Source organism: Falco cherrug, chromosome 4 (genome assembly GCF_023634085.1).
Source record: "Falco cherrug isolate bFalChe1 chromosome 4, bFalChe1.pri, whole genome shotgun sequence".
NCBI classification, from domain to species: Eukaryota; Metazoa; Chordata; class Aves; order Falconiformes; family Falconidae; genus Falco; species Falco cherrug.
Genome location: NC_073700.1, coordinates 102,349,953 through 102,367,046, shown reverse-complemented (window position 1 = coordinate 102,367,046; position 17,094 = coordinate 102,349,953). Strand labels below are relative to the sequence as shown.

The window sequence follows — 17,094 nt, the reverse complement described above, 5'->3', positions numbered from 1 at the left end:
ACCTGAATTCACAGGATGTTCTCCCTCAAAGTGGTTTTTCCAAATAATTTACTGTTCATCTCAGCAGTATGTGTATACTGTCCAGCTGGCCTGTTTTTTCTCTAGCTTTTGCTAACATTTATTCCTTCAAAGCATAAAGATCTTCTTACCTTCATACGAAAGATGTCTCCCTGAACTCATGGTAGACTCAGCTGCCCTATCTGTGCTTCCCAGAAGGCTGATCATCCAGTTTGGGTTGAAGGACTCATGCTGGTACATGTGGTGGTAGTGGGTCACCAGCTTATTCTTCTCTGGCAGCAGAGCTGCTTTGCATTGTGTGAACATTTTCTCGGCACTGTTTGGTGGTAGGCAGTTCCTATTCAGCTGCCTTGCAGCTTGAAGAACTGACTTCTGTTGGGTAAGTGTGAAGGTAAAAATCGACTACTGTTTCGGGGTAGGTGGAAACGGATTGTAATTTGATGCAAATAGCAGTAGGTTGCCATCAATGTAGAGAGAGGTAATGATAAAGTATTAGATCATTCTAGGCATTACTTTAACGGGAGAACTGGAAAAGTACTTTGCCACCTGCTTTCTGCCTTCATTTAACCAGTATCACCAGAATGCCTCTGAAGCTGGTAGCGTGATGGGATGGATGTGGTCCATTCACTGGTTTGGAAAATGGAGTCTTTTGGGATCATTCTTCGGTGGTTAACAACTTTCTGATAAAACAGAGTGCCCTGGAAAGACAGTAGTGATATGCTGGTGATGAACAGCCCGCACAGAACGGGCAGCATGCAGGGCAGGGACCGTGCAAGCCTCTCCCCTCTGCACCATCAGGGCTCTTCACTTTGGAGCTAACCTGCATGCAGCTGTGGGGATGCATCCCCCCACCTTTTGCAATCTTTGGGAAGGCTGTTGGACTTCACCAGTTGCGGTAATGTATTTTTGTGATGTAGAGTTTCTCTGTGGGTAGCTGATGCCTGGACATAACTGAACAACTGTAGCTTGATAATGACTTTCAGTCCCAGCAATGACCAAACCTGGTGACCCAGCATTGAGACTCCCTATTCTATTACCAGTCTTCTGAGCCACTCGGTTCCCCTCGTGTACTTTCAACATATTTAACACGTTACAGCTGTGCTCACTGCTATACAATAGTTAAGAGGGCTGCCAGCATTTCCAGTATGAACTCATATTTTAAGGATAATAACTCAGCTGTAAAAATGTGCTCCAGGCTGCAACTTTATAAGGAAGATCTCAGCCCAAGAGTGACTTTATCTGGACAAAAAAGGGGGAAATCTATCAATTTAGTCATTGCTAATCAGTACAGATATATTAAAAAGAAAGTAAGTAATCCTTGCTGGATCGGTTACTTACTTTTTTTTTCTTTTTAGCTTAATAATAGCCAAAAACTATACCTCCTTGAACTTTTCATGACTACTTTTTAGATTAGCCGGACCACTTTCACAATGCAGTTTTACTCACAAGGGTCAATTTTAAAGTGCTCTTCCTCAATATTTTCATCATCTTTTAAAAGACGATAAAGTGTGGAGCAAAGTAGACTTCAGCTAGCCATTTTCTATGATGTACTTCAAATCTGCTCAGCACGAATCAAGAGGTAAAATGTTTTCTTTTCTTGATTAACTTGGACTGCCGTGTGTGATCGAAACCACCTGTTCCCTTCAGGCCTGCAATGGTGATTACCCAGGCTGTACTCCTAGTCTGAATGCTCGTGGACGTGGGAAATTTCAGATTTAGATCCAGGCCCATACCAGAACACTGATAACAGACCAGCTTCTGAGTCCTCTGTATATCACACGGTTTGTAAAGCACTTAGAGGTCTTTGGTAGAAGGGAGGCTTATAAATGTCAAATATTTTTTGTAATACACAGGCTGGTTTCACTGCAAGTACCTTAAGGTAAACAAGAACTCAAAATATCATATTTATAGTTATAAAATGTGTTCACCCTCTATAAACTCCTATTTTCTGACTATTGACACAAAACAGAGGGCTTGAATTTTATTTCATTTACATCAGTGTACCCTTACTGATTTAAACATGGTTACCTTTGAAGTACATGCTCTGCATGCTTGCTGCTGGTGGCTTTACTGGCTTCTGGTGGTCTTGTGCACCAGGGACAGATTTTTTAGGTAAGGGCATTTTTGCAGCTGCAGTTTCTCCAGATTGTGCCTTAGTATCAGTTGTTCAAAACAATGCAGAACTGCACAGGTGTCACTGAGGGCATCATCCGGGAATGGTGGAGTCGTCCAAGTGCAGCAAAAGCCCCGTGTTGGTGGCAGTCGGCTTGTACAGAGTCAAACCCAAGCAGCAATTGGTCTGGTTAGAATCAGAAAAAAACAGTTAAAAGTTTGTAAAGGCACAAGTGAGGCATAGGCTCACATTACTTCTAATGACAGAATATACGGTGAGAAGGCATTATCGGAAATCTGTGCCTCAGTCTTGGTTTTGAGGTCTGTCACAAAGCTGGCACTGCCAGGTAGCCGGCATTAACCAGTCAAAGGACAAATCCCAGTACAGAACAGAGTGATTTTCACCCATAGCCTCCCTCCCCTGAGGGGCTGCAAGTCCAGAAAATGAAATGCAGTTTGCGATCTGGGGCTGGGCATTTAGGCTGTGAAAACTTGTGGTTTAAAATGAGAGGAAAGGCAGGGTTGGAATATTTTTCTTTCCATTACTGTGTGAGAACAGACTTTGTTTAACATAACAGATTACAAATCTAACAGAACATGACAGAGGGAAAGATTTCTGTATTTGTCCTCTCTAATAAGGACACATTTCTAGATTTCAAGGTCAGACTGAACGGCTGTGATCTAGAACTGAATTGATACATAATGTGAACTGTGGTTTAGTACAGGATTTCCCTTGTCTGTCCACTTCAAGTCTAAAAACTATTACTAACATAAACGTATCTTTAGAAACACATCCTTACCTACTCAGGGTTTCATTTCTAGCATCTTCTGCTGGATAAGGATTGCTGAGAGGGCTATGTGGATGTTACTGCCCCTCATCAGCCATGCAAAACTTTTAAATTTGTCAAACGGGGTGAGGAGGGAAAGGACATAATTTTCTCACGCTCCATACCTTTATCTTCATTTGTGCAGGAGCTGCACAAAAAGGAGTTTACATAAGCAGCAGCTGACAGTGCTCTGCAGTGTGCTCTCACGGAGGATGGATGTTGGGTTTGTAGCTGAATTCGAGAGTGACGCAGCAACCTGAGCCTCAGCATTTCAAAGTGGCTCTCTCCCCACCCCACGCAGCTGGATACCTGGATTGCACGGCAGCGCCCTGAGGGTGCAGCTCAGATTTGAGCCTAGCCTAGGAGTTCGCTCTGATGGGCAAGAGTTACCTTTGGCTTGACATTGCAAGGGCCACCATGCAGTCCATGAGCAGCTGCGTGAAGCATTTTCACTTGTATTGACTATCACTAATAAATTCTGGCTTGCAAGAGCCTATCTGATCTTGGGAGTTGCAGGGAGACATCCTAATCTCTACCCATCCCTTGACCGTTCTTCCCGTTGCCCTCTCAGGGATTAGGGATCTCACAGAGGAGCACTCTGCTCTCTGCCACCCCAGCACCTCAGTGTGTCTCCTTAGTGCTTCATTCAGTGATACCACCTCATTTTTCTGAAAGCTGATGATATTTCAGGTATTGCCATCTAAGTCTGGTTGTGGTTAGGTCTTTCTAGTGTTGTGGAGTTAACACCATGCTCAGCCACAGTATTTTCCACTGGCTGTGGTTCTGTAGGATGTCATTTTGTCATCTTACCTCTGGTGGATACATAGGGTTATATCACCTGCCAGCTTTTCTGTTGATTTTTTCTTTTTTCTTCTTGGTAGCCAGTTCCTCAGCATTTCTGATGTCTCCCAGTGTCAGTGTTTGTTCTTCTAATGAGTGAATCTTTTCTTCCAGCACAGCCGCTACACGGCAGCTCACCCAGCGCGAGTCCCTCCTGGTTTTGGGCAGGAAATGAAACACAGCACATCTGTTACAGATCACAGCTGCTGTCCTGTCACTGTGGTGTTGAGGCTAGAAGTGCATGTAGAAGAAATGTCACAGACATTTCCTCCTCAAACCCAGTTACCCACTCCATGTGCCTGGCAAATGACCTATGTACTAAATCTCGCCCAAAAAGCAGAGACCAACTGCGCCATGTCTCAGACATTTGGTCTGATCAAATGTCTGTTGTCATGACTTCATGGGGACACATAGACAGGCAGGGCTGCCTCACCTTGTCTGGAAGGCTTGAGACCCAGGGAGAGCCAAGGTCCTACCACGTTAAACACACAACTGCCATCAACCTGCTCTGCTCCTCTACATCCAAGCACAAGCTCTGGAGACAAACCTTGCTGTTAGGCACTTCTCTTGTATTTTGAGCCTGTTTTCCTGAATAAAATAAAGTAAGTGTTTTCAGCCAATAACGGAAGCACTTAGTCATCATTTATTAAATGTTCCTCATAAAAAAGGAGTTTAAAAACCTTTGCTTTTAGTTACTTTTGTCATAATAAATCCTGGACTGACAGTTTCAAACATGAAAAAAATTACCCACATGTTGAAAAAACAGTCTGGCCTGAGTGGGTGTAATAGAAATGGCAATATCGTTTCTCTTCCCATATGCAATTATAAGTGTGTATATATATATATGTAAGATCAGACTGTTGAGGATGCAAATTGGGCATCCTTTTTGAAAGTTTCATTTGAACCCAGTAAGGCAAGGAAGTAAAAATTTAGGCTAAACGCTAGTAGTGATTCATATTTTCATTGTGCTGTTTAATAATTTCCATTTTGCATCTTGTTAGAACTAGGATGTGCCATCAAGTCAATTTTCACGCCTGGTTATAGACATGAAGGGAGGGAAGACAGCAGAACTGTTTGATGAGGAAATATTATTTGGAATTAGCTTTAGTAGATGAAACTCCATTCCAATGCTAAGAAAAACTAGTCCACAGGAAAGAGACTCCTGATTCCTGTTTCTTAGGATGGCACGTCTGCCACTGGGAGACAGTGGGTGAAGGAATTAGTCCACATCAGAAAATATGTATAAGAACATAAACAGAATGGAATTGCCAAGCATGACACTTCAGCACACATCACATACTAATTAGTTATAGGTCAGGAGTTCTGTGCAGTTCACCAATAGTGTCAAGTTTTTGAAATCTGTGCTTATTTTGACATGGAATGAAAAGACCTTTGGATATTTTTTGTGAAATCTGAAAGTGGGAAGAGCAGGAGATTTCTTCTGTACATTCCAGTAGTCCTGGGCAAATCACCACCTCTGTGTTTCCTCTTTGTCTTCTGAGGATGCTAAGCCTTGTGCAAGCGTTGTGAGGCTGCTTTTGTTAGTGATGGCTGTTCTTGACAGAGCAAGAGCACTTTTAGTTGGATTGGATACATAAAGCCGCCGTGCAGCCAAGTGCACTTATAAACTGAAAGGTAGGAAGAAAACGAAAGAAATACGATTTCTTGTTCTCCCTTAGAATATGTCAGAAGAGGGAGCAAGAGCTGTCCATGGCCTCTCTGCCTGCTCCAGCACTTGCTGGGAATGAATGGCCCACTGCAACAGGTTGTTCCCCAACTGTTGTGGGCTCCTTCCTATTAGCAGGCCCCAGCAAAACTACTCCCATTTATTCAGGCACATAATACCAGTAATTTTATTTTATTCCTGGGGTAAGTTTGAGAAAGGTATGAAAACTACTGTTTCTTCCGCAGCCAGCCTAGAGAGAGCACATGGGCTTGTGGTCCAGCCTGCATGTGCAGACAGCAAGGAGAGAGATAAGTGCAGGACTCTCAAACTGTGCTTCAGAGTCCCTGTAGCAGTTCAGGTATATCTTCCCTTCATAAATACTGTCCTGTTGTTCAATGGCCTTTCTCTTGAGCTCTTATTTTGGGTGCAGAGATTTAAGTCACCATACGGAGGACACTTTAGGCACTGACTGACACAGGCAACTTTTTGTTTACAACAGAAATGCTATCTCTTTCTGGGTTTTTTTCAGTAATTTTAGATTAACAGGCAGCAGTATGCTATGAAACTTTTTTCAACTCTAGTAGGAGCATAAACTACTGACATAATATCACAGTGGTACTCCCTGATGTAATACATTTATTAACCTGTACCAGTATAGTTTCAGATGTTGCTCTATTTGTGCACACAGTTACTGACATAAAACCCTTTCTATTGCATCAACTGCATTTTCTTTATCTCTTGATGTTCCCATTTCTGTATCTTTTTAATCTGTATTTATATTTGTAGGCTAGTATCTGTATGTTATCAAACACTGTATTTCAAATTAGGAGACAGGACATAAAGTCAAGAAGTGGGGAAAGAAATTATCAAAACCCTTGGCTGTTGTAGGAGAGGTGCTGCATACACAAGGGTCACCTTTGTTCTTTATTTGCCACGCTATATTTGGATTCTTAATCCTTTAAGAGCAGTTGCTTTTGGGTAGTTACTCTCTTGGACCTACACTACATACTTTCAGCTGAGGAAAGAAGTTCGCAAATGTTAACGGAGGGGGGGGGGGGGGAAACAGAGAAGGGGAAAGCAAATGTGTCCATTGCTCCAAGGAGATTCAACTAAGATATGAAGGTGATGTCAGATAAGAATTTGAATTTATGCCCAAGATTAGAAATACTACAATACAAAGTTGTCATTTAGTACTTGCCATGGTGATGGTCTGTGTCATGGTTTTCCCACTCCCAAATTAAACCTGCTTAATTTAGTGCAGGGTTTGGGCTTCCTGCTCACTTTACCCCATTTTTAGCAAGCTTTTAAATTCAACAATGTAGTGAAATGAAACCAAATCCCAAGATTTGTAGAATATACGTTATTAGTGATTTTTGCTGATCTTCTTCACCATACTCAAATCATTATTTAATCTCTGATTAGCTAGTAAATGCCAAGACAGTTGGTAACATTTTGCTGAGAAAAGGAAAATAGGTTTTCTTTGTTTTTGAAATGTAATCAGTTTTTATGGTATAGCAACAAGTATTCGCAGCAGAGTTGATGACAGAGGGCAGAGAGGATTTCACAGCTACCTTTAATCTTTCTACTATAGTCATGAAAGTTTGGCCACTTAACAGCCAGTTCAGAGTACTTCACCAGGCACGCTACTCCGACAAGGGGACCCTATTTTCTCTGCTGCCGGTAAGAGGCAGCAGAAGGGGGTGAGACAAATCAATCTAGACAGAACAGTAAATCAACAGAAATATGGCCATCATTTATTCAGTATGCAGAGAGAGTACATTTATCTGCAAAAAAAAGTGTGCGTCTTGGGTTTTTTCATATTAGTTTTTGATAGACACGTCTGTCTGGTAAGTGTAAGGGAAGTCATCTTTTCACTTAGTTTCATAAAACCTCAAGAAACAACATGTTCTCAAAGACATTCACCTGGTAGTATGGTAATAACTTTTCAGATGGAATGACCTGGTGCTTATGACTGCACAATGTGTCTATAAAGAAATTTGAAAAGTAACTTTGTTGCTGTAATGTTCATTGGTTTTACATTGACCAGTATTTAGAGTAGAATGTGTAAGTATGCTTAACTTATTGAAATTCCCTAAATAAAGAAAAAGTAAACTGTAAAATGAGCAGATGCTTACTGTAAGCTTTAAAAACTATTTATTCAGCTGGTATTTGTGCCTTAAGTCCAATATCAGTATTAGAACACTGGAATAAAAGCAGAAGCCTTTAATACAGTTCATTATTCGAGAAAGCTGGGACTAACTAAACCTTCCTCTCACTGGCCCCCAAGTGCATCTCTCAACTAGTGAACTCTCTGTTCCTAAGTCCTCCTAATACACTTTTTATTTCTGATGTCACTTTCCCACCCTTCAGGGCACGTAAGGTGGCATATGTCATTGCACCAACATAAACTTTATTCCTGCTGATGCCTGTTGGTATTGGCAAGTACTTAAAGATAGTTTACTTAATATAATAAATAGGCTGTATTTAGTGTCCTTCCTGTGATTTCAGTTTGTTGCCATACAGGGAGTGCACAGTGACTGTAGCTGATCAAGTGAGGATTCTTTCTTTGCAAGTGGTAGACTAGAAAATACTCTGAAATAAATATATTCACTTTCTTATATGAAAGTTCTGTCCATACAGCTTAGAGCATTATAAAACAGCAAGGTCTTTCAAATAAAGTGAAGAGGAATTACAGTCTGTATGTCAATGGATTTATCTTGGGTTTATTGCAGTGTTGCAAAAAATTGTGCATTTGCTTCTGAATCATTGATTCCTTACCTTTTGCCCTGTTGATTTTAATTTCTTTTAAAGCCACTATAGCGTCAACAGAGTTGTATGACAAGTCATATGCCAAGAATATCTTGCCAAATTTGAAAGTCATTATAGTAACCAGTTTCTTGCAGGAATTCTATAAAAATTAATCATACTGAGGCAACAGGGCAGACCTAAATAATTGGCAGGCCAACTACTTGTTTTGGCAAAGACAGTGGCAAAAACCTCATCATAATTTCTTCTACAGTTTCAGCTAAGCTGGGCCTTCAGTAGCGTTATGCCATGCTAAGATGTCTCTCTATACAGTTTACAAATTCAGTAAAATCAGACATCCAAACAGATGAAGGTGAAAAATATGTTTGCTGTAGCCTTTGCCAGTCGCCAAGTGGATGTTTATCAGCAACTACCTATTACAGGCTGAAAAGAATCAAATTACTTGTAATATGATGGCAACATCTGATGCAAGACATTGTTGTCTTCTACAGCTAAATAAGTTGAATATGAATGAACTTGACAGCATGTATTATGAAATGCATTATGGTCTGGAGACTGGGTGTTGCCCTAACAACCAGACGATATTTCCTTAATTAGGTATAATTTTTTCCCTACGTGATCACAAGAGGATTCTGAAAACTGGTGAATTAATGGTCTGGCAAATGCATGTAATTCGCTGCTCTAGGTAACTGTCACCTTCAAACACATTAAGCTGCCTTAGGAAAGCTGCAAATACTTGATTCATTTTCCTAAATTCTTTTCCTAATGTATTAAACAGGATATGTTTAGGTACTAGAATATATGTATTTTCTATTTAAAAATAACATTTATTGTCTCTGAGCAGGTTTTTTATCCTTGATATATTTTCTCTCCACTCCATGGGTTTTTTTAATAGTTTATTTGCAAAACCTGTCTTGCTTACTTATTTACTGAAAGACATTTGCTATCAGATTTTCCACTCTGTGGCTGGCACTTGTGTTTGCTACACTAAATCATAAGATTTCCTTCACCCCTGCCCCTTCTTCATTTCCAGGTTCCTGAATTTATACACAGGAATAGCTATCAGTCTGTCACATCTGTAGTCACAGCAAGTTCCTCCAACTGTACCTTTGCAGTAAACATCTTTGCAAAGAAAGCTCGGTATGTTAAGGCTTTGGGACATCCTAAATTAATTGCAGCCACTACTGCTGGCAGCGTGGGGCTGCATGAAGCTGCAGTGTGGGTGTGACTTTCTGCTTACCCCATCACATATCACAAGTGGGAGCTCACCTGTCTGTCACAGAAGGTCCTGAGGCAATTCTCCATCTCTAAGCCAAAGGAGAAGGCTGCTTGTAGAGGAAACTGAGAACTGTTCATCAGTTGACAGATTTATTTTGAGCATTTAGGGTTTGGTACAGTAAAAATGCTGTTTTGTGGTGTGGATCATTCTGAGCATAAAGTTTATGATTCCTTATCATAACAAAAAAGGTTATGTGAATGTCCAAACCCCAAGACCTTGTCTGGCTGCATGGTATCCCAGGCCACTGATTTTGAACATACAGCAAGAACCTAACTGTCCTTGGGCATGGTGCTGCTTCAGACTCCTGCGCTGAATCTGCCATGCAGGGATGCCAAATGGGCTGAATGAGTATAAGCCCCCAAGATTTGCTTTCAGACTCTTTCAGCAATAGGGTAGATTATTTTATTTATTTAATTTTTTTTTAGCTAAAAGAGAGGAGCCAGCATGAACGAGAAGAATGTCATGTAAGGAAGAAAGAAGGGCTTTTTGAATAGGATATTAAGTCTACTATGCTGAAAGAAATTTTGTGGTGAAAGCTTGTGACTATCTTGATTTGTAAGGACCCTTAACAACAAGAAGAAGGTTAGCACTGTGGCAGGTCATAAGGACCCTTAACAACAAGAAGAAGGTTAGCACTGTGGCAGGTCATTAGAATGAGTTAATCAATGTGTAAATCTAATTAAACCAGTGAAAATTAATATAGCCAAGAAAGAAGCAAAAGTGTTTGCAAGTTTTGCAGGTTTGATACTTGCAAACTGATCGGCTCATTTTATGAGCATTTACTTGGGATCACGACAGTCTGAGTCTGTGGAGGCTAGTTTCTTGTAATTTGCCAAATGTCTCTAGGGACTGTTGTCAGTGCAACAAGCATAATCCACAGTGTGACATAAAAGGAGTTCGTATGTTATTCGTATGCTGAGGGTATTACGAAAAGGAGTGACCAAGCTGAACCTATCTCCTCTTTACCATTGCATGCAAGTAATGAATTTGCAGAGACTGCAGAATCTGTGCCTCTCAGATAGGATGTGCATAGACAAAATATGCTGGAAGGTGAGAAAAAATTGAATTGGTACTTCCCCAGCTTTTTTTATTTTTGTTTATTTTTTATTTGCATCTGAAAATTTGAAATCTGTTGATTCTAGGCACATCCTTGGCAATGCAGTCATATAGCGCTACATAAATGTGAGACAGACACTGAAGAACAGGCTGTGGTGTGGGTTTTGGAACTAGTTTATTTTAAATTCCTGTTTATGGGTGGATGTTGTCAGTAATCTCAATTGAAAAAAGTCAGTTTTCCATTTTTTTTTAAAACAAATGCATTCATCCACATTTTCCATGCTTTGTAGCAGATGTTGTGATTGATTGTTCAAATTTATAATTTATGCACACAAGCATACATATGCACAAAGTAGAGCTATTATTTAATATGAAGAAATAGCTGGAAATACCTTCGTAATTCACTGTCTGCAAGAAAAAGAGCAGACCACTCTGTTTCTGACTGACTTTCTCTAACCAACCCAGGAAATAGCGTTTTATACCGTAGAACTGAAGAGAATCAACACTTCACTAAGGCATGAGGTTACCAACATGGGACCTTGGGGAGTGGGAGAGCAAAAAACAAGGAATGTGAATGGCAAAGGAGCTTTCTCCAAAGCTCCTCTGGCATGTCTTTTGTTCCATTTCTGTTCGAAGTCTTCTTCTTGCTTTAGTTCATATGCTGTTTGTTATTAATGTCTTTGTTTTTCATGCAGAGAAGAAAAATGCTTTTAAGCGCTGTGTATGTGTTTTAAATGGGTGTCACTACCAAACTCGCTGTCAATAGCTAGTTTTACTTAATCAGCTATAAAATGTCATGAGTAAGGGTTCTTAATTGAGACTGGAAAAATCCAGGATAATTATGGTAATAGGTTGAAGATCTCAGAGTATGAAAGTTTTAGAAGTCAGAGAAAATTGGGAACATATGTGTTCTGTCTGTAAGATCATTCTATATAGGATACAGAAAAATAGAAATGACAGGCATTTTGCAATGTACAGTAGCATTCATCTTAGAAAGAACATATGCATTTGTTTGTCAGAAGCAATGAAGTAAAAAATAATGCTTAATTGGAACTGACATAAAATGGCCTCATTAGTAGTACAAATAATGTGTGTGTGGAGCTTGGTTGTCAATAGGAACAAAACATATTTCCTCTGACAGATATATTAGTCTCTTTTAAGATTCATGTCAAGTTTTCAGCCAGGTTCACTCATTTAGAGAATGCTGCTTTTTTTAATATATTTTTTTAGTGAAATGTTGAAGTGTAAATAATGTGTGTTTCTAGGGTGCTGTGATAACACCAACAATGGACCATACGATGTCAATGCAGCCAGCAAGCATGATGGGCCCTCTGACCCAACAGATGAACCACCTTTCCTTGGGCACAACAGGAACGGTAAGATCATAGATTATGCTGCTTACTTTCTATATTGCAAAACATTTATTGCTTACTGAGTTTCTCAAAGTAATTTATTACTTTGGTTTTTCAGTGCTTCAACTTTTTTCAGTTTAATATTGCCGTGGTTTACTTTGCTTTTTCTCTGTGTCCAGAGGTGTCTGGCCCTGTCTGGGCACACGTATCGTAGTGTCTTTCATCATGACCCTAACATGATGTACTACACAAACAATATCCTCATATCACTATGTCACACGAACATGTATGTACAGATATGTTTCTAAAACCATCATACAGTCAGCATTACGTATTATAGAACAGAAATTACAAAGTAGTATGGATAGTAAAACAGTAGGTCAACAAAACCTGCTCTGTACTTAGCAGGAAATCTCTCTACTAATTCCCAGGCAGATATGGAAGTCCTCCTCTCTCGGTTTGATTTTTAATCAGAAATTGTTTGCTTGTCAATCTAGAAAGTTTTATACCACTGGAAAATGGGAGTTCTGGCGTTATGGTGGAATCCATTACTTGCTTCTAAACTACTGCAGCCAGCCATACATAGTTTGCTCCAGGCTCACAGATGTTGTCTTGGGTCAAGGTCAGCTGTGTTTCCAGTGTATTATATTTAAACATGCATAGTTCAACAATTACTTTCTCTCTAAGCTGTGTAAATCGGTCTCAATTAACTCCCCCAGAGTCAGAGAAAGGCAAAATATACTCGTAATGAAAATTACTAAAACTCTCTGAAAAGTTCCTAAGATACAATAGCCTACACACAATGTGTGGTGGTTTGATATGTGAGTATGTGGACACTGCATGTATATGAATATTTTTATGAACATGCAGGCATAAACCTTACAATTTTATGTCTTAGCACACGTGCTTTTTAGGGAATAATTACCTGAAAGATCTATTATGCATTTACAACATTTTTGTCTATTTCACCGCTCTGGTACTTGATACTAATCTATAGGAACACAGTTTTCCAACTTGTTTGTTTTTTCTTTTATTTAAATAAGGTACTGAATAAAGTTACATCTGTACAAAGTTATTTAACCCACTTATTGGGTCTTCTCTTCCTCTTCCTGATCCTCTTCCCCTCCTTTTTTCTTATCTGTTGAATTTAATTCTTAACTCCAGTGTCTTTTCCCCCTTCTTTAAAAAAAATCTGTTGAGGTCTGAGACTTCTGTATTTATTTCTGATGAAAGGTAAATATGACGGGTTTTTGTTTATTCCTGCTGTTTAAAATGTTTCATTCAACAATCAAAAGAAGTAGGAATTATATCTCAAAGTTAATATCAGCATTTTTCCCTTCTGAAGACATGAAATTGAAGGAAATACTAGGACTAGTGAGAATTTCTACTTGTGGAATTACTGTAATTCAGAATTATGTTTAAAAATTAAGACAAGGAAATTGAAAATGAATGCTAGCTGTGCTGCTGGGCAGCTCCTATGAATTTTTCCTTCTGTCTGTCATTTTCATTTCCATGACTCTTACAGACATTGTCGTCTGTGCTTGTTTTCTCAAAATCGTAATGCAAACTAGAAAATTCCCAGGTAATGTTCTCTTCTGACTTGAGACCACTATTACAAGGTTCATTGTAACAAATCCATCTGGGGAGGCAGAGGAAGGACTCTGAAAAGCAGTAGGTGATCTAGCAGATGATAATAAGATCCTGAATTTATTTTACTGCAACTGAAAGAAAATCTTTCCTTCCTTTTTCTAGCTCTTTACTCAGTCTTATCTTTCAAGGTCACAGCATTCCCTGATAACTTCTTGAAATACATTCAGCGGTATACTGTATAGGTTTATGTTTACTATCTTTAAAACTCCTAACTCATTTGCAGAAAACTTAAAAAGCAAGAAAGAGTAAATGATTGATGGGTGTTACAATATCCATAGGCTTTTCATAAATCTCAAATGACACCCTGTTTTATCACATTCCGGATTTCTCTTTGGTAAAAACACCATCAGCACCATAGTCAGTTAAAGTCCTCAGGCAAGCAGGATAATCATGGAGGTCATCGGGAATTCCTCCTGTCATGAATTAAAAAGAGAACTTCAGGATTTAGGCTGCCAGTAGCAGTTTTGTTCGATGTATCCATCCTGACTCGAAATTGAGTCTTCCTAACATGTTCTGTTACAGAAAATGTAACAGAATGTGGGGAAAATGGCCAACCCATTTAGAGATATGATTTATTTAGAGATATTTTTACTTCCTTTAGTCTGAAGTCTGAATTTCAGTCCAGGGAGAGGAGCACTGAGAGCATAAAGCCATGACGAATTGAGCCAAATCCAAACCATGCTACTGTGAGTACCTCAGGAGGACTAAGTTTTATGGGAGATATAAGACATAAACTACACATTTTTTTTATGAACATATTTTTTAATTTTATCCTTTAAACTGTGCAACAGGGTGCCACAATGAGCCACCAGCTATCTTTCAAGAAACCAGCCAGATTTTTTTAAGCAAAGAAGCCACAAAGTCACAAACAATTCTGCTCAGCGTTGGCTGCAACTCTTGTCACAATTTAATATAAAAGCTTGCAGTATGCAAAGCAGTTTTAATTGAAAGTTTTTTGTATGTTCACTTCCTTAGGCAGACCATTTTGTGAAGTAATGTAATATATTTTTCAGCCACAACAGACCTCTGTGGTCACTTAGGTAAGAGCTGACTTCAAACTCTCTTCCAGACTTGCCTGATTTGGGATGAATGCTGGGTTTCTAAGACATTGCTACAACAGAAAATCTATTCTCTAGTGAGTAAGCTAGAGAAATAGCACAGGGGCCTATGAATGCCTCATATCTTGTGGGAATTACTCTGCCTTTTGATGCTCTCTGAAAGATTAAAATACTCCGTGCAGGCTCAGGCTGGAGCCATTGCAGAGGAGAGACCCTTCACAGAAGAGCACTCTTTAGCCCTTTGGTGAGGTGATTACCTGGGTAAGAGCAGCCTCTGCCAATTCCTGCCTCAACACCAAAATTTAGATTTGAGCTTTGATCTCTCAGCCCTAAGGCACACGTTAAAACCCATGAGAATCTGAGGGGCAGCTGCCTCCATCCCTGCCTGCGCTTGATTGTTTACTCACCTGCCCAGGGGGGCATTTCTGGCTAAATGCTGCAGGGCTGCTCACTTCCAGCTGGGAGCATCCAGTTCAGCAGCCAAAACAGAGCAGTTTTCCTACAGCCCCACTCAGAGCCAGCTGCCTTCCCTTTGTGCTGGGAAGCCTTTGGTTACTGGCCCCAAAAAGCACAAAGAATTTTGTTCAGGAAACCATTTGCCATCAGTAAGAACAAGAAGCTTTCTTTCTCTCCAAAGCCCCAAAGAACATGTATTTAATTTTATTATCTTTTCTAACATTCTTATTTCTTATCCATTATTGAATTGTCTGTATAAAATCAGACGTCTCTGCTATACTAGGCAGCCCTTAATCAGGAGGATGCACTAAGGCTATCAAGATGCCAGGCCAAGTGAAAAGCTACAAATCCATCTTTACTTGATTTCACTGACCATCTCATGAAAACATACAGCTGGAGCAAATATTCCGGGCCAAAGGGTGGTGTAGGGCACTGGGGGAAGAGAGGAGGTAATGGTCTGCATTTTGTGGCAACTCAACCTTATGTTCCCGTGCTGTGAGGGAATTTTGTACAGCATTTGCATCTCCCAGTTACTGTGCTTTGTGCTTCATCCACCAAGAGCATAATTTCTTTCTGTCTTTATGAAAATCAAATTGATTTCTGCTGGTGAAAATACAGTTTACATTACTGGTGAATTGAGAGGCAAATGTGCTGCTATGATCGCCTCCCCAGTCTGCCTAAAATCTGGAGTTAAGCAGAGAATCTGCCAGAGGGGCGATATCTGCCATATTTATCTGTATTTTTTCGTACATACCTCTTCTCTCAAAAAGAGCAGAAGGCATTTACACGGGTATGCTGGCTGTGGGCAAATATGTAAAGAAAACCTATTCTTAAATTATGTCAAGATTACAGCAAAAAGGCGGTTAAGTCTGAATATTCTGATTAAGGCTGACAACCCAGCCTCAGCTCCTACAGTTGTATTAAAATGAAAGCTTAATGCCAGGAGGCATAATGTGAAGACAGACAATCGGTTTTAACCTTGAATTTTTTCTGTTGTTTACTACTTTATTACTATGTATTACAGTATGTCTTGTTTTTCCTATGTAATAGTCATATACAATTAGGTCTGCTATTAAAAAAGGTACCGTAGAGGGAGAATTGATTGAGCGAGTCTGTAAGGGTAGCGTTGAAAGACCAGCATTAGTGTATGTTTAATAATGTATGGAGGCTGGAATTGTTCCATCATCAGCCTGTCATTCAAAATGTTTCCAATACAGCCATTGATCTGACATCTGTTTCATGGTTTAATAAAGTTGTGATGGATGCCTGATTGGATATAATACAAAAACCTTTAGAAAAATAAAAACTGAGCAGTCTGATCACTGCTTTCAGTCCCTGTTGCTCGGCTCCCTGTTACTGCGACGCTTCCACATTCGGCTGTCAGCAGTAATAATTCACATCTTCACTGGGAACTAGATTTCCTATATTCTTTCTCCTCTGCTGCTCATTCCTGAAGGAAATCTTCTGTTCTGCGCTTTCTTGGTCTGGGTTTCTCTCCCCTCCCTGCTGTTAGCATCCATTTCAGATACCGGTTGGGTTCCAGTTTCATCCAACAGATCGAGACAGCCTTTGTTAGTCTTCATTGGCAGCGAGGTAATTCCAGGTTTTTTCCCCTCTCTTTGGGAACTGCCTTATCATAGCCGTGTTTCATCTTAAACCTTTGAGGCCTACACCAATGGGATAGTGGAGCAGAAGCCAGGTTTTTTACTAAAACTGCTTGCTCAACTGCGCTGCTTAATTGTTCTTCACACTTGCAGACAGTTTACTCAGCTTTCAGTTTCTAATTTAGAAACGTAATAGGCAACTTACAAAATAAGGTCTCCATTGCACTTTTTAAACAAAGAAACAGAAAAAAACCCACTTAAAAAATTGTTTAATTATTCCAGATACCTCTGTATTAAAAATGTAGTCAGGTGGAAGAACTGCATTGACATAACGTGGGATTCTGTTGAAACTGCAAACCACCCTCATTCAGCTTTCCTGGTTTATAGTATCACCAGAAATCTCTCGAAGG

At 39.8% G+C, this 17,094-nt stretch overlaps 1 protein-coding gene across 8 annotated transcripts in view; it reads left to right on the top strand.

Moving 5' to 3' along the window:
• Positions 1-17,094, top strand: part of RBMS3 (RNA binding motif single stranded interacting protein 3) — a 719,214-nt gene that overhangs the window by 669,130 nt on the left and 32,990 nt on the right. For all 8 annotated transcript variants that reach the window (XM_055707003.1, XM_055707004.1, XM_055707002.1 and 5 more), the window contains one exon: positions 11,830-11,940. In XM_055707003.1, the coding sequence (XP_055562978.1) occupies positions 11,830-11,940 (111 nt within the window). The remainder of the gene's footprint in view (positions 1-11,829; positions 11,941-17,094) is intronic.